Source organism: Pholcus phalangioides, unplaced genomic scaffold (genome assembly GCF_987345545.1).
Source record: "Pholcus phalangioides strain wild (caught in Gottingen) unplaced genomic scaffold, Ppha-v1.0 ptg000013l_1, whole genome shotgun sequence".
NCBI classification, from domain to species: Eukaryota; Metazoa; Arthropoda; class Arachnida; order Araneae; family Pholcidae; genus Pholcus; species Pholcus phalangioides.
This window is the reverse complement of record NW_028301606.1, coordinates 8,977,963-9,003,217: the sequence shown is the minus strand read 5'-3', so window position 1 is coordinate 9,003,217 and position 25,255 is coordinate 8,977,963. Positions and strand designations below refer to the sequence as shown.

General features: G+C 34.8%; 1 protein-coding gene across 6 annotated transcripts in view; it reads left to right on the top strand.

Moving 5' to 3' along the window:
- The first annotated feature begins 904 nt into the window (after positions 1-904).
- LOC149078570 (uncharacterized) overlaps positions 905-25,255 on the top strand; it is a 28,346-nt gene continuing 3,995 nt past the window's right edge. Inside the window, exons 1-13 of one of the 6 annotated variants that reach the window (XR_016193844.1) lie at positions 905-951; positions 6,747-6,837; positions 10,985-11,068; positions 15,884-15,968; positions 19,157-19,292; positions 19,895-19,943; positions 20,356-20,427; positions 21,801-21,908; positions 22,071-22,103; positions 22,257-22,285; positions 24,473-24,532; positions 24,723-24,778; positions 25,199-25,229. Coding sequence is in view for 1 of the 6 variants with exons in the window: in XM_089240686.1 (XP_089096812.1) it covers positions 19,232-19,292; positions 19,895-19,943; positions 20,356-20,427; positions 21,801-21,908; positions 22,071-22,103; positions 22,257-22,285; positions 24,473-24,513 (393 nt within the window). In the remaining 5 variants the exon portion in view is untranslated. Of the gene's footprint in view, positions 952-6,746; positions 6,838-8,103; positions 11,069-15,883; positions 15,969-19,156; positions 19,293-19,894; positions 19,944-20,355; positions 20,428-21,800; positions 21,909-22,070; positions 22,104-22,256; positions 22,286-24,472; positions 24,533-24,712; positions 24,779-25,198; positions 25,230-25,255 lie in introns of those variants that run through there. The other 5 variants (XR_016193847.1, XR_016193846.1, XR_016193845.1 and 2 more) reach the window with 5 other exon arrangements.

Sequence of the window (25,255 nt, the reverse complement as noted above, 5' to 3'; positions counted from 1 at the left end):
TTCTAAAAAAACAGTATAAAGGTCATTATACTGATTATAAAGATTATTTTATCCTTACTGGATTACAGATCTCTTGGTGCTGTTGGAACAAAGTCAATAGTTACCCAGGGCGACCGAGCGTAGCGAGGGAGCTGTGCCCCGCGACCCCCACGCCCGAAGGGCGAGGGAGCGAGCGTAGCGAGCGGGAAGCGGATATATCCGCGGCGCAAGCGAAGCGCGCCGCGTTACTTGTTGGTCGATTTTCTTGCTACAGGGGTTTTCTACAGGTATCATGGTCATTTTATCAAGAATGACCATGAATGACCATCTTGCTTGAACCAATCAAGCAAGAAAATCGACCAACAAGTAACGCGGCGCGCTTCGCTTGCGCCGCGGATATATCCGCTTCCCGCTCGCTACGCTCGGTCGCCCTGGGTAACTATTGACTTTGTTCCAACAGCACCAAGAGATCTGTAATTCAGTAAGGATAAAACCCGACGAAAGGAATGTACCGACAGTCCAATGAAGTAATTAATAACTATAATAACTTATAATTACTGACTATAAATATAACATAGGTTATATACATCAAAATAATAATAATTATAATAATAATACTTAGTTTTATTATATTAATTTGTATTTCTTATTATTACAGTATAAATTATTAATTACAATTGTTAATAATAACATTTATAATAAATATAAATTATTATTAATTATCTGACATAATAAATCAATTTCAATTCATTAGTTCTCATTTAATTGTAAAATTGACCTTTTCTGCATATTCGTGACGTCACAAGATGCTATGACGTCACATAGAGCTGTTCTAACACAGCTACCACATATAAGCAAGTATCACACATTGGCGAGAAAAAAAAATCGCCAAGTTGGCACGAAACCCGATTACGGAAATATAGCCTAAAGATTGTCAGGAACAGTTGTGAAAGCCGAATTATTCACAAGCAGGTAATTTATTTTTTCTTATCGCATCTGAATGTTTTCAATTGATTGCACTAGTCATACTAGCAAGTGCTATAAGTTGTCCTGCCTCAACAAGAAAAGTGTTCCACGTTATTTAAAGTCCTATACCCGCTGAGATATCCCAATCAAAAATGACTGAAACTGAGAGAAAGACTAGTATATGAAGCGTAGAATTAGCTTGTCCGTTAGTTTATGCTAATGTTTCTAGAAGTGTGCGTGGTGGCTCCTAGGAGTGTCGCCAATCTTTGTCAGGGACGACGCGACAAGCTGGAGATATTGGGTCATATGCGTATTTATGCTTTGAATTGGTTCTTTTATATGGGAAAATATCCACCGAACTATTCTGGGTAGCCACAGATGGATCATGAATTAAATCATGAGAGAGCCGCGGGTGACAAAAGTTTGAGAACCACTGATTTATACAGTGCTTTCCCTCATTCTCAGAGATTTTCGAATTCAAATGTCTCAGCGAATATTGCACTTAAAAACATGTACCAGGCTGATATGTAAAACATCTTTGGGTTTCATGGGGACGCTGCTTATTTCTATCGCTTCTAAGATTTAAACACTTTTTTCTATTATAGTTATTTTTCTGATTTTTCTTTAAATAAATGTAAAAATGTCATCCTTTTTGGATAAAAGGAACAGCTGTCATATGGTCCGCCACTTGGCGATTTTTTGGCGCCACACGTCTGATGGCCCGATGAAAAGTCGCCAAGGCCGTCCGACACTGCAGACGCTGAAAAAAAAACATCAGCGTGCAAAACGTAATAGAAACCACCAAGCATAAAAATAGAAAAAATATCAGTTAAAAAAAATTGCACCTGGCCCATTTTTTTAATAATAAAAAGATCGGGGCATAAGGAATTCCGGGCATAAATATTCTATTAATTAAAACTAAAACCCGGACCTTTTTTTTTTAATAAACTGATCCGGGCATGAAAAATTCTGTAGGTTCATTTTAAATAATAAACCGATAAAACCGAAGGCATGGCAATGGATGACTAACTAATAAATACAACGAAATAATAAAATGGTATGATACAACCTGAGCAGTAGATAATAATCCAAATGACTTAAGCTACAGAAGGGAGGAATAATAATCAAAGAGAGAGAGAGAGAGAGATGCACTGGAAATGGAACAACGGCTGCTTAGAATTTTTTTAAAAACGCGGTGAACAAAAGAAAAATCCAGTTTGGCGAAGCCAGTGCCATCTGGTATCACCCAGAGAAAACTAAACAGATGTTAAAAAATACGGCAACCCAGAGCCCCATTATGGCTGTCTTGGCAACTTATCGCAAGGAAAAAGTCATCAAAGTCATGGCGGACCATACTGCATCTGTTCCATGAGTGAAATTCATAAAACCGGGGAAAGGGTGACAGAAAGATTGAGATATATACTACAGACTGCTTTTCTTAACCCTTTTCTCGGTTTTATGAATTTGACAGGTCCGCATTATAAACTGGCAAAGTGGAAATAAAATAAAAACCATAAAACTTATGAAATAAAATAAATTCTATTAGAGGATTGGGTCTCGGTCAATTCATCAGTCACAACGCATTGCGCGACAATCATCGTGGCACAAACTTGTCATTGCGTCATTTGATCGCGACGTCAATTCTCGTCGCAACAAACATGAATCACTTTACATGTTTTGGTACAATTTAATAAATAGGGTTTTTGTTTTACACTTAAAAATAAACAAAATGGTTTTTTTCCTCATTCGTTGGAAATGTCCCTTCCCCGCCCTATTTCCATCCCTGATTTAACTTTTGACAAATGAAGGAAAGTATCATTGAAATAAAAATATAGTTGCAAAAGGTTTATTTTTCAATGACCATTTAACGAAGTAGTTGACAACACAATATACAAACACTAACATATGTTACACGACACAAAACACACACCTATGATACATACACTATGTAGCCTCAAGGGACTATGAAGTCCTTCCAGCAGGCCTATATGATTTTTATTACATTATTTTCTCACTCAGCAACAGCTCTTTTTTTCATTAGATGTATTTTAGTATATAATTAATATGTGTTGGTGCAATTATTTATTTCAAAGTACTGCATTAATAACTAATTACTAGAGTAGATGAAGTTCATTATTTTTGGTGCGGTGTAACAAAAACTGTTTTGAAATGATGTTTTGTTACTTTTAGGCACTTGATAGATATTTTTACATCTATTCGAGGTTCTATTTTCATTTTTTGCTAATCATTCTTCGTTTTTGATGATAAATTTATAAATTCTGTACATGTAGTTCTGTCTCAGTGTCAATATGTGGCACTGTATGTTTTTGTTTTCTGTTGGAACATTTATTAATTCTCTTAATTTATTGTAAGGATTGTCTAGATTGCGTATGTTTTCACAATATGCTCCTCCCCAGACACATATTCCGTAATTTATATTTGAATAAACCCACGCATAGAAGATATCTTTCAAGAAGTTATTATCAACTATGTATTTAAATTTATAAATGATTCCTGAATACATTGAGTTTTTTTTATCATTTTTTTCACTATGTATGTTCCATTTTATGTTATCTTGTATAAGTATTCATAATTAAACACTCTACCTATTTCTTCACAATTGCATACTGATATAGTTTGAGATTGGCAGTGAGTGTGTAATTTTACGTGGATTTCTGCACTGTCATTTATGTTTCTTGTTTTTGTGCACATATAAATTTAGTTTTTTGTGTATTTATTTTTAATTTGTGTTTAATTAGCCATTGATTTATTTTTGTTAGGTCCTTCTCTATTCTTTTAACCAAACTATCGGTTTCTGTATCCTCAACATATAAAACTGTCATCTGCAAAAGATATAATGCTACCATTTAGATTTAGTTTATGTAAATTAAAAATAGTATCCACCCTAAGACCGACCCCTGTGGGACAAATTTTTTTAATTCTTTAAAATTGCTCATTTTTTTCTCTACTATGACAGCTTGTCGTCTTGTGTAGTAGTATGTAGTAAGATTTAAAACATTGTCAGATATTTCTTCTTATACCTCTTATTTAATTAGAGTGCCAATACAGTCAAACCTTGTTAATGAGTCACTCTTGGGAGCACAAAAATATGACTTAGCAAGCGGAGTAAGACATAGCTGTGCCAATTCCTGCCTGAGGATAATTGGGTCTTCCAAAAAGTGACCCGGTAAGCGAAGTGACGTATTAACCGGGTGACGCACTAACGAGGTTTGACTGTATATATGTGAAGATATTTGTCTTTTTTAATACAGTGGAGAACCCCCGTTAAAATTCTCTCGTTTTTATGATTTTTCCCATTTATAAGATGTTTGGCTTCGTTCTCAAATCATTCCTATACGTTTTATTTCATTTATACATCGTATACTTTCAATTACACGACGTTTTCGTTTCAACTTAAACCCTCGAATTTCCATGAAAGTATCATTTCTATCAATCGAATTGCATATCATTTTTTATGTTGGTGGCTTAAATAGCGGTGCGACTGAAATAATCTTCCATGAATATTTTCGGTGCAAAAGACATAAATTTAAATGTGATTGTCAGCATTTAAGATACATTAATATTCAGCAGGCTGATTACCATTGAATTGTATATTGAACCAAAGTGGTTTTTTTTTTAAATCCACTTTGGTTTTTTTCAAGATCCTATTAAGAATATTTCACATTTTCATAAAAGGTGGTTGATCACCTTTACGTAATCATCATCTAAACCCCCTTCCCCTTTGTCATCAAAAGTCAGCAAATCTGAAACCCCATCGATGCTGACGTAATACTTGAATGACCCCTAAAAACAGTTGCCTGAATCATTTTGGGGTTTGTGTCTGACAAAGACAGTTTATTAGTTTATTACTTTTCCTCATGACGCCGCTGGAATCGTAGTATGTCCCATTTAGAGATAGTAGAGATGAGCGATGTGACGAGAGTCAGTTGCGCTGCGCAAAACCAGTCAATCATATCCGTGGATCAATTGCACTGGACTCCACTCTTATCAGAAGGCTAGTTGCGTGGGAGGGAGGTATATAAGACTCACCAAACCATATCAGATCCCATTATCCATCCCATTTGTTCTAGTCCAGAGATCGTCAAAGCATTGCTCGTGGGCAATATTTGGTCCTCTGTGCTTTCTGTCGTGAGCTGCTGATCAATTTCAGGAAATAGTTGAAAACATTGAAAAACGATTAATTTTAGAATTAATGAAAGTAATAATTTCGGAACAAATTGATAAAACTTATAATTAATGGAAGAAATAATTTTTAAATTTTTGAAACAAATAAATATATTGTAATGAATGAAAAAAATTGATCAATGAGAGAAATATTTTCGATATTTCTGATAAATAAATTATTTCCCAATCAATAAGAGAATAATTGCATGTAATTACTGACAGAAATGATTCAAAAATATCTTGAGAAGGAATATAATCTCAGAACTACTGAAATAACTAATTAAAAACATTTAAAATGATTTTAGACCAAAATTAATCTCCAAATTAATTAATTTAATCAGCAATTAATCAAAAACTATTTCAGAATTAGTGGACGAAACTTTTTTAGAATTAAAGAAAAAAATTATTTCAGAACTAATCAAAACTGGTAATTAATAGAGAGAAATAATTTCAGAATAAAAAGAAATAATTTCAGAATAAAAAGAAATAATTTCAGAATAAAAAGTAATAATTTCAGAATAAAAAGTAATAATTTCAGAATAAAAAGAAATAATTTCAGAATAAAAAGAAATTTCAGAATAAATTAAAAGTCGAATTATTTTTACCCCTGTTCATCTTGAGGACCCCATTGGCACCTTTAATTAAGATGTCACTAAATTGTATAAGTTAGAGACCCGGGGGCCTCGCATGAAGATGCAATTCCATTCGTTCCGCCGTGCCTGAAAAGTTGAAGACCCCTGTTCTAGCCGGCAGAGCTTTTCTCAAGTGTCTTGAGTGTGTTAGGCTTTACAATTTATGTACGTTGACAAAGAACGTTAATTATATATATATATATACATATGTATATACATATAATTAATGTTATATGACATTGTGCAAAAATTAAAAATTTTATAAAGAGTACCTTTAGAACTCAAGTGGAGATGCGTTAAACGCAATTGTAATGTAAAAATGTATTTGGATAAATATTCGACTGTAATTTTGAAGCTGGATTTACACTACAATCACGAGCCTGGGAAAAATTTGAGTAGGCAAATCATTTCTAACAGTGCGAAAGCTGTCAGTGATTTCAGCGAGTGACACCGCAGAAGTTAACTCTTAGGTTATCCCTGATGAATTTTAATATTTTTTTTGCACAGAAAATGCCAGGTCTTTTTTATTTTTCATTCTATAGATATGTCTATGACTAGGAATTACTGAAAAGTTTAGGGCACGCAGTAGCCCAGGTGTATTAAGATACTCTCCTATAGTACCAAAGGATGTTTAGAGGTGTCGGGAGTTGGATAGCTGGTTCGTCCTGGTCAGAAACGACTCAAGGGTGCAACAGAAACATCATTGAGACCACAGAAATAGATTGCTACCGCAGGGAGTCCCACATCGAGGGGTTAGCGCACTAACCTCTCTGTGAGTATAGAAAAAAAGGCTGCCGTTTGGAATTGGCAGCCACCTTGTTGGGCATTTTGCCTGTTGTAGCCTTGTATTTGTGAGCTGCAAGTCCCGGTCTGATTAGCCCTCTTGTGCAGAAAATGACCTTGTGCGCCAAAAATGATCAAACCAACATTTTTTATCACTGTCTCTATTAGAAACTCAGAATAGAGTTTTTTTCTTCCTTGAAGGTGCATGCCGTTTCTATTGTTGATACATGCATGATGTTCCACGCAAGAGGATTCGATACCTTAATGGAAATCGAAAAAATGGCAAAAGAAGGTAAACAATAACTTTTAATTTTAATTTTTTTTCTGTTTTGATTTTAATAATTCATTTCTTCTGATCAGCAAACTGCAAATTAATTTTCAATGGTTTTTTTACGGCAGAAGAGAAGAGAATAGAATCATCTTTCCCTTCATTCTGTTGGCGGAAATACAGGTCAACAAAGATCACCGCATCACCGGGGACTCAAAAGCAATTAGAGAAGCAAAAGTAATTTAATCCAAAAGAAAATTCTTTTAAAAATTTTATTACTTTGAGTATCATTATTCAAAATTACTTCATGAACAAAATATTCAGTTTCATGATATATTTACGTGTATATAATTTCCTAATGCTTGTATTGCTTCGCTTATAAAGTGAATGTGGTCTTTTTCCCCCTTTTACATTGTTGATTTTTTTTTTTTTTTATTTCTCATTAATATTCTGCGTAATTTAAGCCCTGAAGATCAGGGCAGGCTAATTTAAATCAAGTTTTGGATCACTTGATCTTTTAAAAAAATCATTGATTTAAATCACAAGATTCAAATTATATTTTTTGCTAGATACAGTACGGAAGGATAGCTGTTCTCATTCTATATTTGATCGTGTACGAAAAACATTTATCAAAAACAGCAATGAAATAACAAGCTATAAGTTCAGCTTTATTTTAATCTTTTAAACCATTGAAAAGAAATATTAGGAAGCAATATATTCCTTATTTCTCTAAGTTTTAAACAAGAACGGCATTGACTGATTACTGTCTTTACCCAATAGTCCCCACGCAGAACGTGCCGAAATCTGCGACTCACGTCGTAGACCAATCTAGAAAAATTTAAAAGGGGACACGGGACGTTCAAATCATAATAAAAACAACGATTTTTTTTTTTTTTTACTTTAAAAAATAGTAGAAACTTCGTAAAATAATTTAAAACAAACCGCATCAAAATCCATTCAGTAGTTTTTAAATCTCAATTTTAATTATTCAAAAATCAAGTGTTTACATCACCTGCCGTCATTTAAAGGGACCCTGAATTTTCAAATGTCGTCTGTCAATTTCAACCTAAACCTTTGTTTTAACTTAATTTTTTGAAGTATTTGAGCTCTTATTCAAAAGTATTGAATGAATCAAATGTTCGGATATATATATATAGAGCATATCTTTTAAAAATAAAGATTGTTTTATTGCAATCGGCCTTAGAGGAGCATGCAATCGGCAGGAAATTTTGGAAGTAAGTCACAGCCAAAGCCGCTTGTAAGTTAATGCAGTTTAATGCAGCTTTGGTCACGGCCGTTCATCTCTGTTGTTTACATCTCTTGTTGGTTTCCGCGTGTTCCTCATTTTTTCTTCATCTTTTTGCTTTTATTTTTAAAAACAACGGTCCTTTTCAAGACCAGAAGCAAATTTTTTTAAATTGTTTCGAATTTGCTTTCATTTTCCGAAGAATTTTGCACTTTACATTGTGTAATGCATTCCATGTGCTCGAGGTGGTGGAAGCCCACTTCTCGAAGGTCAATGAAAAAAAGCTTGGGCTACTGAAAGAGCAAAGTACAGGTGGAAGAAGAATGATTCCAGTGATGCACACCATGTGATTCCAGTGATAATCAATCTTCCCAGAATTCTAATCACTCGTTAGTGCTAGTGAAATGAAGATCACTGCCATGATGCCGACCAGCTCACTAGCTGAAATCTCAGTGGTGCCTGCCTACACTCTTGTAGATAAAACTGTGTTTGACTCAAATATCACTAATGAGAGAATCAATTGATATTCAGGTATCATTTGATGACACTTGGCAAAAGAGGGGCCCATTCCTCCAAATATGGTGTGGGTATTGTCATCGACATTATCACAGATTTAGTGGTTGATTATAAGTTTTTGCCAAATTATACTGTCATGAATGCACAGCAGTTGAAAATAAACTTGCTGTGGACTCCTCAGAATACCACGCATGGTTCTATGTACACAAATCCTTGTGTTCAAAGACCTTTACTGGCTCAGCTAATGCCATGGAGTCGCACATAGCACTGATGTTGTGGTCTCGTTTCGTAGACGTGTGGAATGCTCGATACACCACGATATTGTGTGATGGTGATTCAAAAACATCCAATCTTGTTAGCGTGCAATGTATTTATGATGGTATCAATGTAGTGAAAGAAGAATGTGTGAACCATGTAGTCAAATGACTTGGCACGAGTCTTCGCAATAAGGTGAAAGAATGGCGCGTGAAGGGTGTGTGTTTGGGTGGGATGCGAGTCATCAATGATCATGATGTTCCGGATAATTTTCCACAAGACTTCAAGATTACAAAACAAGACGCAGTTCGACGGACAAACACAGATTTATTTACAGAACAGCAATTTACACGTATTTACAGCCTAATCAGAGAGCTAACAACTTTTTCGTAAAGTTTAAACACAACTGACTGTTCAACGAATCTTTCTATTCGAGTCTCTTTGAGCCTGCCATCTTGTGAGCACCATGGTATTCATAACCCCGGAGAAACTTTGAGAAAAAGAACATTCCACAAGATTCTATTTTACAGTTTCCTAGTCGGCAGCGCCACCATACGTACTGCCTGGAGGGGCGTTGAATCACTGTTTGGAGGGGGCGGGACTTTCTAGATTTTTCTCTACACTTTCTGCCAGTTCTCCACCAATCACAGTCATTTCCGCCAAACCGAAACCAGTATCAACTGATTTCAATATTTTGAGAGCCATCAGAATATTGCGATAAAGACTTGTGCCATCTATCGTTCATAATTCGTAACAATGACAAATCCAAATACAAACTCTGTTTCTTTGGGTTCAGCTAAGCATCGAGATGAGCGAAGGATATCACAGGATGCCAAGCGAACCTCCTTAAGTTTCAAAACTGACAAATCGAGGAAAAAAACCAACTGAGAACAAAATAAAGTTAGAAGGTCTATCTTATGGTGCTGGAGAATTTTAAAATAAGTTTTGTCAAATAAGGGAAAAAATATCTTTGTTTCTAATTTTCTTGCTTCTTTTTTTTTTTCTCACATTCCATTAGACATATCTTAAAATGCATGCTTACAAATGTTTATGTGAATCTGTGGAAGCAACATGAAAAAAAATGAGTTGATTTCATCAAAATAGGAAACGCATGGAACAAATATAGCTTACTTTAGTTTTTCTGTTGTTTTTCGACAAATTATACATTATTATGACCCAGGCCCGTCATTTGGGGGGGTCATTGCCTCCCTGGCTTTCAAAAATACACTAAAAATGGTGTGTATATACAAATATATATATACATTGAGTACATGTGCTTTGCCCCCCCCCCCCCCTTAAAAAGTGGAACAAATAATTAGATTAGATACACAAGAATGCATTTATTGTATGTGTTTAAGACATTTTGAAACATTAGTAGAAAATAATGAAATATGAATTTTCATATTGAACGTCCCTTGTCCCCTTAAAGAAAGATGTAGTGAAGAAACAATATTACGGGAATTTTTACTGCAGAACAATGTAAAGCAATTCACTTTGGGGCCCAATAGAAAAACCAGGATGAAGATGACGAGAGCTCAATGCTTGTTACTTCACGCCAACTATCAACGTAGTTTTATATTTAAATCAGTTTTTTTTAAAATCATAAAACAATCTTTCAACAGATGCAGAAGTATATCTTTACTGCCTGTTGCTCCACAAAGACTTGGATTAAAATGAAGAACATCGAATCAAAGAATAAAATTAGGACACAATCATTAAACAGATATATTCTTGCTATCACGCTGAGGTGAACTCTGAAAGAAAAGTCACCTCGTCTCCCAAACCATGCCTTCTTGCATATGGGACAAGCATGCTGCCATCTACGCCTCTGAAGACAGAACCTTGTCGTTATTTGTATTTCCAGTGTTGTAGATGGTAGCACACTTGCCCCGTATGCAAGAGGGCATGGATGAGTCCCGGTGGGTACAAGATGATTTTTCTTTGAGTTCCTCTCAGCAAAATATCCAAAAAATATCTGTTCTGTTCCTTTGATATCTTGGGCTGAGAAAAAGCCATCTATCTCTCATTAGGTCATAATATTTCCTTGATGTTTTTATACCCCTCTCAGATAGATAGCATTGTAAGCATTCTTACAAGCTGAAAGAAAGGAAAAAAAGTTATTTTTTAAGCTTCATTCAAAATTTTTTTTTCCAGGTGAAATTGAGTAATGATTGTGCCTTCTTCATTGATAACAAAATCAAAGAAAATCCATCTTTTTATGTCCAACCTTACAGCATGGTAATCTTTCTTTTCATCATTCTTTTATCATTCTGGTATTCAAAAATTCTGAAGTTAAAAAAAAAACTTTTTTCATTCTACTGCATTTTCTTTTCGATTTTTTTCATCAACTCAATCTATCTCACAGGATCCTATACATTATACCCATAGCTTCTGTCTCCCTGAACCCATACCATCATTTTCCCAGTGGAGGTAATATTGCCTTCTCAGGGAAACACTGAATTAAAGTCTGCATTTGAAAAGGTGATTAAAGGCATCTTAACAAGTAACCCTTTAAGCCCGACCTATTATTTGGGTGAAATACAAACAAAAATTCATGTTTTCAAAATTTTCTTGGTCTTAAAAGGGGGGGGGGGGTTGTAAAAGATACTCCAGGATTCAAATACTGATCTGTTCAAGTTACTGCACTCACTACACTTGACTAAGTAGCCGGTCATATGGGACACACTTCTTTGAATTACCATGACCTTATAGTAGAAAATAACCTATGACTCATTGAATGAAACTCAGCTTATACCTTATTTTATAAATGTTTGTTTCAACAATTTCTGTGAGAATATTCCTCATAAAGAGCCTGGCTAGATACATTGGCGAGCATAATACTTAATCTCTGGGTCATAGGTACAATTCTCACGCTGAGCAGCACTGATAAGGAAGGTTTCAAAGAGAATTGGGAAAATCAAATCTTTGTTTAATGCTATGTTATTATCTGTCTATGTTTATATCTATCTATAATCTATCTATGTTTAATAATTATCATATCCATCAGCAGAAGCAGACTTTGATAAAAAAAAAAAAACACTTTATTCAAAATTGATACACAGAAGGTATTTTTGAAAGCTAATTTACTTACTTAGGTTCCCTCTCCCGATAGGTGGAGATAGAATTGTAAGTCCGGGGGAGCACGATGATGTCAATTATATGTACATTAGATCAGTCTACTCCCCCCCCCCCCTGTTGAATAATCACTTGAAACTGCTAATTACTACATTTAATGAACACAAAAACACGGATGGTAATACAACATAAACGAGCGATATCGCTATCTGGACATCGACTGACTATCTTGTAAATACAAATATTCCTCTTAGAGATGGAGCCCGTGCTGCCATCTGTCAGTCACTTTTCCGGTTAGTAATATTTACAACATTCCTTCCTCCCTAAAGGAAAACAGTTAACCAACCGCTTTGGAGGATGTCTGACCCTTGAAGATCTTCGAACTGGTATTGATGGTTTCACCTTTGCACATCGGTTGTCTTCGTTCTTCTTCAACCCACTCTCTGCATCTGCATGCTCTGTAGCTGAAGGAACACCGACAGAAGTTGTATCGACTGTCTTCTTTACTGCCTCCTTGTTTGGTGACATCTGATGATGGCATGGCTGTACCACGGTGTAGCTGATCCGCATGCCTGAAGAGAGAACCCGAACCAACAACAGTTCCTTTAATCCAACGTGGTCCTCTTCCAAAGTTCCTGGCCCACACCTCATCTCCAGGATGAAAACTTTTTGCAGGACTAGAATCATCTGGAACTGGAATATAACTTTCCTCTGGTCAAATCAAGTCCAAACGAGATCTGAACTGCCTTCCATACATAGTCATCGCCGGAGCAACACCTGAAGAAGCAAGAGGCGTTCTGCGTAAGTCGAAGAATACTCTTTCCAACCTTTCTTTAAAAGAACCAAATCTTATTCTTTGCTAACCTAGCCTTCACAGTTCTTACCGCTCGTTCAGCCAATCCATTTGAGTTTGGATGGTAGGGGGCTGTTCGAATATGTACAATACCACGACTATGTAAAAACGAAGAAAATTCTTCACTAGTGGATGACGGTCCGTTGTCAGACACTATACTTTTTGGAAGCCCAAAACGAGAAAACAAGTTGTGCAATGCAGAAACAGTAGCAGCTGAAGAAGTTGAGGGCACAGTAATCGCTTCTACCCATTTCGAAGCTGCATCTATGACAATGAGAAGTGTATGGCCTTCCACTGGACCAGCATGATCAATATGTATCCTGTCCCATGGAACCATAGTCACTGGCCAAGGAACATGCTTGGCAGGAGGCATGGATGCATTTTCTTGACATGACACACACGAGTGAACAAGAGACTCTATGTCATTATCAATTCTTGGCCACCACACACTTGAACATGACATAGCTTTGACTGCTGACATTCCTTGGTGGCTACCATGAAGTTCATCCAAGATGAATTGCCTGAATCGCAGAGGTATAAAAACTCTAGTTCCACGCAATATCACACCTCGGTCTACGGAGAGTTCATGTCGGCTGAGCCAAAATGAATGTAACTCTTCTCTGACAGTCTTTGGCCAGCCATGCTGGATGTATTTCTTGACTTCCACCAGAATAGGATTTTCATCTATAGCAGCAGCAATTCGGTGAGAAGTTAATGGACTGTCATCAAGCTGTCTCAATAGCAATACCACATCCGTTGGCACAGGTTCTTCATTAACCTTGATATCCATAGGTAGACGTCTGAATGCATCTGCATGACCAAGTTGTGAACCTTTCCTGTACTGTATTTTGTATGAGTACGCCAACAAAATGAGTGCCCAGCGTTGGATACGTGCAGCTGCCACTGCAGGAACTGGCTTTGTTTCTGACAACAAACTGAGCAGGGGTCGATGATCTGTCACCAGTGTGAATTGCCGACCCAACGAATACTTTCTGAAGCGCATCACTCTGAAGACTAGAGCCAATGTTTCTCGCTCAATTTGACTATAGTTCTTTTCAGCCTTACACAAAGATCTAGAAGCAAAAGCAATAGGCCTTTCTCCTATTGCTTTTGCTTCTAGATCTTTGTGTAAGGCTGAAAAGAACTATAGTCAAATTGAGCGAGAAACATTGGCTCTAGTCTTCGGAAAAACGTTCTTGTGCTTACGGTACACTGCCGCAGGAATTAATGAAAATGGTGCTCCCGAGTCGACGTCCATGGTGATTTCTTTCCCTTCGATATATCAACACACCCGTAATGGTGGTGGAGCCTGTCCCACAGGATCGAGGTGAAGCAAACTGTAATTTCCGATGACCTCAGTAGAAGAACACAGTCCCTCTCTCGATGACTCCGCTTGCAACTTGTTAACTTCCGGGGTATTATTTTTCGATCGACATACCCGCACGAGATGCCCGATTTTCTTGCAACCGAAGAAAGTTGAATTTTTGAACTGGCAGGCGTTAGACAAATGTCGTGGATCCCCACAACGATAACAGCTTTTGCTCTCCGGTGAAACACGTTTCGATTTCGAAACTCGGATTGCTTTGCTCGTTGGTTTCTGTACACGAGTCTGACGAAACCTTGGATCCATTGTCTGGTTTCTTTCTGGGAGGCCTTCGCGCCTGAATTTTGTGAGCATTTTCCATCGCTGGTTTACGCAAGTTCACTGCATCTCTCTCCACAGCTTCCATCGAAACTGCTATTTCCATTACGTGAGCGTTAAATTAACCTCGGACAGCAACCTCCGCTGGATAGACTCATCTTGTATGCCGCAAACGATACGGTCGCGGAGCATGATGTCCAACGTTGTGCCAAAATTGCAAAATTCTGCTGCGGATCGAAACTAGTCACGTTGCCGAAACTCATCATGAGAAGAGAAACCTAAGCAGTTCGGCAAATCACTGGACGAGAGAGAGCAAAAAAAAAACTTACAACACAGAGAAAAACATCCCATCCTCATCGCCAATGTTGAATAATCACTTGAAACTGCTAATTACTACATTTAATGAACACAAAAACACGGACGGTAATACAACACCCTCTGACACTAGGGGGGGAGGGCCTGTATCTCCGCCCATGCCCCTCCCCTACATATTTTATGCCGTATGTGTTTTGAAAAATAAATTCATAATAATTTTTAATAACATCGTACAGTGCCTGCATCTAATTCCAAATAAATTGTGGTCTTGTATCGGGGGAGGAGATTATATCATTAATATTAATGTTGCAAAATAAGTTTACCAAAATTTTATCTAATTCTAATGGAAATATAACTTTAGGTAACTACACAAATCTTAACATCTTATCTACATTAGTATTTCTAGAAAATCTACATAGTCGTCTACTATAAATCAAGTTCAGTACAATAGACGAAATGTTTTCAGTCCCAGAAGGCCAAATCATACTTTGGTTATTCCTAAACCAAATAAAAATATTTTATGTAAAAACCACTTATTTTAGTCCCAAACTCGTGCAATAATTTATTCATTGAAATCCAAAACAAATAAGTCAATTAATATTCCTTTAAAAAAGTTGTTATAAAAATCCATACTTTTCATTACAACTATTAAACAATATTTCCAAAATATTGTATCAGATGTCTTGTTGTTTATTTGTCATCTATTTTTCACTCTAATGCTAAAACCATATTTTATATATATATATATATATATATATATATATATAATCGTTGATATTATATTTTTTGTGAAACTGACTTCTTTTTGCGGCATATTAATATTTTGTTAATTTCCTTCAACACCATACCAATCATTTTATGTCTAATGAATTCTAACACCATTAATGATGAATTGATTCATATTTGTATCTGATGATTATGTTTTCATCTTTATTTTCATGCTACTCACAAGTTATTTCATGTTATTGTCTTTATATATATCTGAGTTATGTATGAGTGTCTATATGATCATAGTATGGATCGTATGATCCTTGTTTTTTGGGTTTTTTTCATTATCTGAATTTGAAGTATATTGTGTGCGTATAAATAAAATTTAAAAAAAAATTATGGTAAGAGAAATGAAAGAAAGATGACAATATAGAAACTTTTTTTTTTTTTTTTTTTGTAGATGTCCAAAGAAGATATCTGGGGTCACAATCCTCTCACTAAAGATGAAAGAATCATCAGCGCAGGAATCCAGCAGAAAAGATTGAGTATGATTTTTTTAAGTAATAAAAATATGCATATGTATACTACTACTACTACATAACCGTACACATGCACTTTGTAAACTTTCCTCTCGAGAGGTTCTGATGAATTGACACATGCAAAAGCGTGAGTGTATGTGTGACCCTAATGCATTAATGTATCACAATATAAGGAAGTTTCTGATATGTTTTGAATATTTAGTTAAGAATTCACGCATCAAAACAAACGGAATGCTAATATTCTTTGCGTGAAAGTGGAAATGATACTTTGATAATGTCATGTCTTTTTAAATTTTCATTTGTAAATGAGAAGTAATCAAAAAAATGTTTTTTTTTCTAAATTACAGGAGAATAACAATATCCCTTTACCTGTAATGATATTAACATGTCTAAAAGAATAAAATATTAGCTCGTCTGAAAAACATAACACCTGGAAACATAGCTCAGAAAGAATGCTACAATATAGAGTGGCTTTATTTGTGAGCAATGTTTCCAGGTGTTAATCTTTTATACTAACACTTGCCTGATACATGGTCATTGCTAAAACAGCAAGTGACTGTTTGACCTAGAAGGTAACCAGGGTTGGGAAGTTTTTGACAGTTTAAACTGTCACGTCAAAAACCTCAAATATTGCTTTTCAATATAAAAATTCCCATTGGAAATGCACACGTTAATTGCATGTAATGTTTAAAGTGACTATGTTATACAAAGAATAAATATTTAATATGATTCTAAAATAATGTTCTACTCTACAGAATCATTTTGAACAAAAAAAAATATATATAGGGTTTTTTTCTTATAAAATATATAATTTGAATAAAGCATAGCATAAACACTGAAGGAAAACTATGGAATGATTTGACATTCCAAAATTTCTTCAACTGCTTATATATGTGCTTTGATATAAACCATATGCTGTACTCTTTTTATAACAGATATGTGCTTAAAAAAGTTTATTACATCATATATGTAATGTTGTGATTTCTGTTATTATTAAATTATCTAGATAATCACAAAGATACTCTTATTGTGCATAACATTGAAATATATCTAGCGATCAAAATACTAAATTGTGCAACTAAAATGTGATTTAATTTGGCAATGCTAGCGTGTACATGAAGCTTAAGAAACTCCTGTAACTTATCCTTAATCAAACCTAGTTAGTTATTCTTACTTCTGCACTATGATATGGTATATTTACTAGCATTTATGGACTTTACTAGCATATTCTGCAATGGTTTTCTAGTTGTAGCTGTGTTTAATTTTAAATGTGCAAAACAAATGCTTTGGGTATCAAGTCCTATCAGCTCTGTTGGTTGAAAATACTCTTTAAAACACTGAGCTCTTAAGAAATTTTTAGATGAAAATAAATGTGTTTAGTGAGAATTTTTGCATGCAATAAAATTTTGGGCAGATCAGAAAATTTGAAGTATCAAAATAGATTCTCAGTAATTATAATTCCAAATATAAAACCCTTTAATGTACGTAAAAGTAAGTGTTTTTTTTATTTATCATATTTATCAGGTTAAAAAAAACTATTTGACAACATTGACAATAAGTTTTTTACTGCTTTAATACTGATTTATAGTTTCTGAAGTCTAAAACCTAACTCTTTGATGCCCCCTATCATACATATTTTGAATAAGCAGCTCTATTCCACCTAGCAAATTGAGCACAGGTAATCAGTAACTTAGATAAAATGAACCACAAAACTATTTCATATGTTCTAGACTATGTTGAAAAATTCAAAATTGCAAATTGTAATTAATATTTTGTTTTAATTATTGTAATAAATTAGTATTTAAAAATAAAGCATTGTAATATACAAAAAAGTAAGTTTTTCATCATGTTATATTCCTATTGTGTTAAAAACATTATCAAAAAGCATTCACTTAGGTTTTTGACAGTTTAAACACAGAAAATTTTCACGCTTGTCATGTCAAAAACCCAACCCTGAAGGTAACATATGGTGTTGCTTTGTATGTTCGTATATTCCTAAGAAGTGGTCAAAAGAGACATATCATTAATGAAATTACAATATAATTAATTTAGTTATGATGTAATGTCAGGGGGAAAAATTCCAAACTAGAAGCTTTAAAATTATGTTCAGTGTATTGAAAGCCATGCTAGTCCTATTAAGGAATATTTTTATGGTCAGTTTTCCCTTTGGATCAGGTGTTATTCCGTTTTTCAGGACTAGAAATGTACTGAATAAGGTGCTATGCGAGATGGCACGGATGATCCCTAATTGTATATATTCCCCCACACAATATTTCTATATTTTTTTTTTTCATCAAATCCACCGGGGTGAGTGAATTCAATTCAATAAAACTGATGCTGGCTTTTAGTCCGCAAGTTGTCAAACCCATTTGCTCACCAATAAGCTGTTAAGCGATAGATGACTCGCTCCGATGGATATTTTGTATTTCACAATAAGATTTTCATTTTGCTTTTTTTTTTTTGTATCCTGTGTATATGATATGACACGTGCAAGATAACAGATGAGATGGCATGAACTACCCCCAAGTGTTTTTGAAATATATCTCCATCCTAATATGCGTACATATTCTCCGCCTTCACGAAACCCCGAAACTTTTCTCCAACTCCCAACCCCATCTCGTCTGTAATCACCACAAAAGTTTTAATTGCCACAGTATCCAGTTGTCCAGAAAAAATATGTTGTCAAAATTTTATTTTTTTGACACAAAATAAAGTGTTCCAGACTGCCACGAAGCTGGGCTGGAAGAGATCTCGGCAACAGGATAAGTACATTGGCAAAGTTCTGGCATTCATTCAGAACTAGAAATTAAATCTTGATAAAACATTCAAGTATCGAATACAACTGACAGCTAATAAATTAATGCCATAATGACGAACGGCAACAACTCAAAATTTCTTATTTTGAGATACCCGCATTTTAAAGATTCCCATTATATGGAACTCAATGGGACTGGGCAGCTTATAAGCAGACTGCAAGTTCTTTGCCGGGGAGATATCTAAAAGCATTCTCCACCATTCTCATTTCGTGCATGACAAAAATCCAATTTTTTGAGTTGTTTGTTTGAACTTGGCAGAATTTATAAGCTGACTGTCCATCCAATTTAAATTATTTTTCTAGTCAAAGTAGTGTAGCTTTTTTGCTTCTTACCACACTTGCAAGCAGTCAATAGCCTAAAACAAATTATGATTTACAGATTCTAGTAATCCTGCTGACCGACGACATTTGTTGTGAACTGCTGAGCATCTGCTATGAAATCTTCACAATCGATATGCATGGCTTGCTGTCCAGAATGGAAAATCAGAATTTGCCATTCATGGATATATTCTGCGGTAAGTCATTTTGATATGAAATTTTTAGTTACTTGAGTCTTTTTCAAATGATAATTTTAAATAAGAGCATATCAAGCTCTTCTGCTAGTTGTAAAATTTCTTATTTTTGAATCTAAATGAAACTTTGAATGTAATAGTTCAGTGGAACTAAATAAAATGACACCTTCATATAAATTCTTCACCCTCAACATGATAATGCCAAATGTGATAGGGGCATATTTTGATTCTTTTTGCAAGAAATCCACTACTATGTGAACAATTGCGAGACTTCAGAAATGTGGACCTCCAGTGTGGCAAAAGCAGGCATTTCATGTTTATTTGAGATCCACATAAAAATAGTTTTATCAGCATTTAGCTTGACTCTGCTATTCAAACACCATCTTTCAATGTCCCTATTACATTGCTGAAGGTCATCGAGCGCCCACAAAGGGTTAATGTGATTTTGTGCAACCGCGCTGTCTTCAGCGTAAGAGGCCATAATGCCTAATATTTTTTCCCCATCATAGTATTATTTTATTACAACAACATCTTCAAAGTTTCTCAAATGTAAAATATTGGAAATACGTTAAGATCAAACCATTTATTTCTTTATGTATTTGCAGCTTGGAAAGAATCGGGAAAGCATAAAGTTATTGGCGCTAATGAAATGATGTAAGTAAATTTTCTTGCGCTTATCAGTGAAATTTATTAGTTTGAAATTACAGAGCTACATATCAATGTCATTCAAAAAGAATTTTCTGTGCATAACATTTCTTGTAATTAAAGCAAACAACAAATCACTTTCTTTAATTCTTTCATACACGTATTTAATTTTCATTGGTTTTTATAAGTTCACAGTAATATGTTTCATTAGCTATATTCTTCCTTAGTGGTTTATCGAAGGGTGTGTCTCTTCAAAGCTTTATAGTGTGTTTTCATCTCATTCTGGGGAGCCGCGAATAAACAATGGCTGGATCAAGGGAGTCGTAGGAAGCAGAGATTTTTAAATCATTGCTATCTTGTTAGAATCAGCAACAATTCATAATTTCATTATTAGGATCTAAACTTTTTTTAAATTTTGCAGCCTGAAGAGAAGGATAATAACATTTGTTTCTATGATGGTTGATGGTTTGAAAGATGCAGTGAAAGCCATTCAGTAAATATTTTGTTTATTACAATACGAAATATATTTTTTGAATTGGTCATAATCATCATCGCATGTATCTATTAATTTCAACTGATTCTCACTAATACACTTGTTTAAATGGATGGCGCTCCCATCTCTGTATCTGCCTATGACTCTTCGGTATAGTTATAGTAATGTTCTTTGGGAGGAGCATTAGAACGACGCTCAACCAAGCTCTCTCAGAAATGTTAAAATCTGTTATAGGTTGAGTTCATCGATTAAACTCGTCATCACCAGTTTATAATATAATTTTTCACCATGAAAAAACCTTGATACGTATATGCAGTATATGCATATACGTATATATGCATATCTGCAGTATATGCAGTATATAATATATATATTATTCAATATCTGTTAAAAAATGTTGTCTCTATATTAATTTTTTCAACTGTTAGAAAAATTACACACAAAAAAAACTTTCGCTTGAAGAAATTGGCAAAGGTTTTTTTCAAATGTTCATATTTCTTGAGGTTTCTTACACTACTACTAAGCCAGACATGCACCTCATCCCATATTCCTCTGCGGAACTTCTAATAAATTGGTACATGTTGGAATGTGTGTTTACATATAGTGAACCTTCCGTGAAGTTTGTTTCTGTGTAATGCTGCCATCCACAATCAATTTTTTTCAAACTATGAGTTCTTTCTCAACTCATAGTGAGTGAAGTGTGATAAATGAATAGATATATTGTTGTAGGCCTGTTGCTCTCTGCGGTGAGACTTTTGAATGGGGAGATTGGCTCACATTCTCACCTCGAAGTTGGGTACTGCAGAAAACCAATTTCAGCCGACCAGCACTGCGACGACAGTGGAATTTGGACCCGGATCCTCGCGATGCGAGTCCATCACGATGACCACTCAACCACCACAGCAGCGGTTTGTTATGCTGCAAACAGTGTATAACAGCAAAAGTAGAACATCTTTGGTTTTTGTGTTTGGGTTTGAGACTCAAACTAAAACTTAACTCTTCCTCCCCCCCCCCCCCTTCTCCTCCAACTCTTGAAGAAGGACTTCCAAATACTATATCACACTCGCTGACTCGTATATAGAAACATTGAAGCTGTCAGCTTCATTTTAATATTTGTGGCATATGTTAATATAAAATTTTACTTACTAAATATGTGTTATGTGTAAGCCAGTCCTTAGTATCCATATAAATATTCGTTATAGATTTAGGAAATCTGACTATCAAAAGCATTATTTGCTGTACTACAAAGGTATATTATAAAATAGATTTACTAAAGCTCTGCTCGACTGTATATGTTTTGTATTTAGATACAAAACAATTTCATCAATTGTGAAAATCACAAAAAGTTGAAAATCACAATTTCTCTTTCTAAGGAAGATCGTCAAGATAAACTTCGAGGATGAAATCAGGGATGGCATCAGGTCAACAATGATGACTGAACTTCGCTTGAACATAGAGAACATGAAAGATCTTCATCTAAAGTAAGCCTAAAAATTCTTTTGCTTATAGGTAGCTTGTTTTGATCAACTGTTTTTTTATCACTGGTTTTTACCACACTGCCCACACAATCTTGCCAACAGTATAGTTTTGAACACTTCAAATGTATTTTAAAAGTTATTAAAGTGTTTTCTACTTTTATTTAGGTTGCTCAAGTTGTGGCTGCAGAGAAAAAACAGGTAAATGTACTCATAAGTTTATTTTTCGCTTCAGGAATATTTTAAATCACATTTCATGAGTTTTTGTAGTTTGGTAACTTAAATGTCTGCATTACATTTCTAATTCTCACCAATTGCTCAATGAATAGTAATTTTCTCATGTAATTCTTTCAGCGTAATCAACAAGAAAGTGAAACAGACAGGTGAGAGCCTTTTTTTTTTATCGTGTTAAATATAATTCCAATCGACTCACCAACACCTAAAATAGAAAAAGGCTTTATTTTTTAACTATTTTTTATCCCAGTTTATGGAAAACCATGTAATCTAATCTAGCAGATCCTGGTAATAGTTGTTGGATATTGTAGAATTTGAAGAAAAAAACAATTGTGTGTGAAGTTGAAATAAAATGCAGTAGACAAAAAAAAAATTAATAAAATAAGCTAACAGAATTTTTAAATACTATAACTTACCCAATAAAAATTTTACTATAACCCAAGGTTCATTATATCCAAATATGTTGAAAAATTTATATTTCTTAGCATTTGATTTTGGTTTTATTGAAAACATCAACTACTATCAGGAAGCAGTTATTTTCTGGATATTATGCTGAGGTGAACTCGGAAAGAGAAGAGGGCCTGGACTCGAGCCCAGGCCCTCTTGCATACCGGGCAAGCATGCTACCATCTACATCACTGGACACATGACCCTGCTTTCCTTATTTCACGCACTGTGGGGTGAGGCACTGAAGTACAGACATTAGTAGGCTCATAACTTCAGGAAATGGCCCCCAGGTGGGACGATTTTAGAGAGATAGATGGCTTTTTCTCAGCTCAAGATATCAAGGAAACAGTTATTTTCTGGTTATTATGCTGAGGTGAACTCGGAAAGAAAAGTCACGCACTGTGGCATGAGGTGCTGAAGTAGAGAGTTAGTAGCCTCTCTTGACTTCCGGAAATGGCCCCCAGGTGGGACAGTTCAGCACCTCACACCACAGTGCGTGAAATAAGGAAGGCAGGGGCATGTCTCCAGTGGTGTAGATGGTAGCATGCTTGTCTGGTATGCAAGAGAGCCTGGATTCGAGTCCCAGCGGAGACAAGATGACTTTTCTTTCCGAGCTCACCTCAGCATAATATCCAGAAAATAACTGTTTCCTTGATATCTTGAGCTGAGGAAAAAGCCATCTATCTCTCCCCATCAACTGCTATAACACACAATTTATTAATAAATTATTAATCTCTTAAATAGACAATCGATCAAATATTCGAAAGGAATGATTTTGAAATATTATTACTTTTATAGTAACTTACTTTAATTCTGACATCCTATGGAAAGCATTTGTTATTTTTGATTGAATACATTGTGATTTTAAGTCCATAAATTTTCTTATCAACGATTAGGAAAGAGTCCAAAAATTTTTGTCCCCATTTTCCATAGAAAAAAAAAGTATTTAGAATGTTTGCTGCTGCTTTCACTTCAGAGATTGAAGTTTCTGACATTTCACCTTCTTCTGAGGGTAAGGAATCTTCTTTGTCAGCATAGTTCTTTTGCGTTACTTCGAATACGATGTCATCATCGGTAGGAATATCTGAAGTACGCATCTCATTATCACAAGATTCGAAGTGTTTAATTTCATTTCTAGGAATAAGATTTATACCGTGCTCTTCCAGCCATATAGCAGTCAATAGGTTTTCATCTTTGTCATCTGCAATACTGTATCTTCTTTGCCTTGATACATTCATAGAAAGACCCACGTGTTGAAAGCAGTTGCGAATTGTTGCATCTGCTACTTGTCTCCAAGACTTCTCCAGAAGAACAATTGCTTCCAAAAAAAGAGATGTTCATCGCTGTTCATTTCAATCCTTTCCAAAATACGCATGACAAACTGCTTCCTGTAGTGAAATCTGAGGCTGTGAATAACGCTCTGATCCCTTGAAAAATTGGAAAAGAATCTACGGAAGGGGCATTTCAATGCACTGTTAGTAGACTTTAATTTTTTCAGCCTTTCACTATAAGCCTTTAAAATAACATTAAATAGGTGTTCAGTTGGAACCACTGTAAAAGTTCACTTTAACCCAGGTGCCACTATATCCTGGATTCACTATACCGAGATTTTATTGTATATAATATTATAACATACATTCAATAAGGAAAAGAGTTGTTGCTGAAGGAAAAACAATCAATATAATAAAAATTGTATTGCTGGAAGGATCTTAGTCCTTAGGGGCTACATAGTGCGTGTAATATATGTATGTATTTTGTGTCATTGTTGAATGTATGTTGTATTTGTATATTTTTGTATCTTGTAATTTGATTTAAAAAAAAACCTGAAAATAATGAAGGCTATATATAAGACATTAAAATAAAAACAGCATTATTTTTCATTGCTATAGGAATAAACATCATATCACAAGGAATAGTTATCTCGATCTGAGGGAAACGATCATTTTGAAGTTAGTATATTTTGATTATGTGTGTGTAAGTAGTCTATTAGTCCTATGTTTTTGTATGTGTGTGTGTCCCCCCCTAACATTACGTTTGACACTCATTTTGAGCACTGCTTCTCGAAATTAATATTTCTTTGTCTACAAATGAAAGAAAAATAATACTAATATACAGTTATTTACTTTCGGAATCATACAGAAAGAAGAAGAAAGCGTATTGGAAGAAATAGATGACAAATTCCAAGAGCTGAAAATGTAAGTTTTGAATAGTTACAAAGACATATACCTTCTCAGAACAAACGTACCCATTAAATATGTCACGCCAATAAAATGAATATGAGTTTGCAAAGACCCTGATAACAAAAAAAAATAATTATCAAAAATCCTATGTTTTAATGTTTGCTTTTCAAAATAAGATACTTTGATTTGGAAAATAAATTACTACCTGACTTGATTCAGTAACTATGATAATTTCCTGACTTACATGAACTCAGCTTTGTACTATTGTCAACGAAAAATTAATTTCCTCAAATCATAACAGAAGTACCTCAAATTTGTGTTTTTCAGTAAATTTTTTTTCATGTTTTTCTTTGAAATTTGGTGACTAATTCATTGTTTTATTGTGATAAAAAAAATTGAAAAATTTATTTTAAATGTATTGTTTTTCTTTAATAGGATGATCCTGGAAATTGACGAAACAGTATTGGTAAGCTTTTCATTACTTGGTTGCAT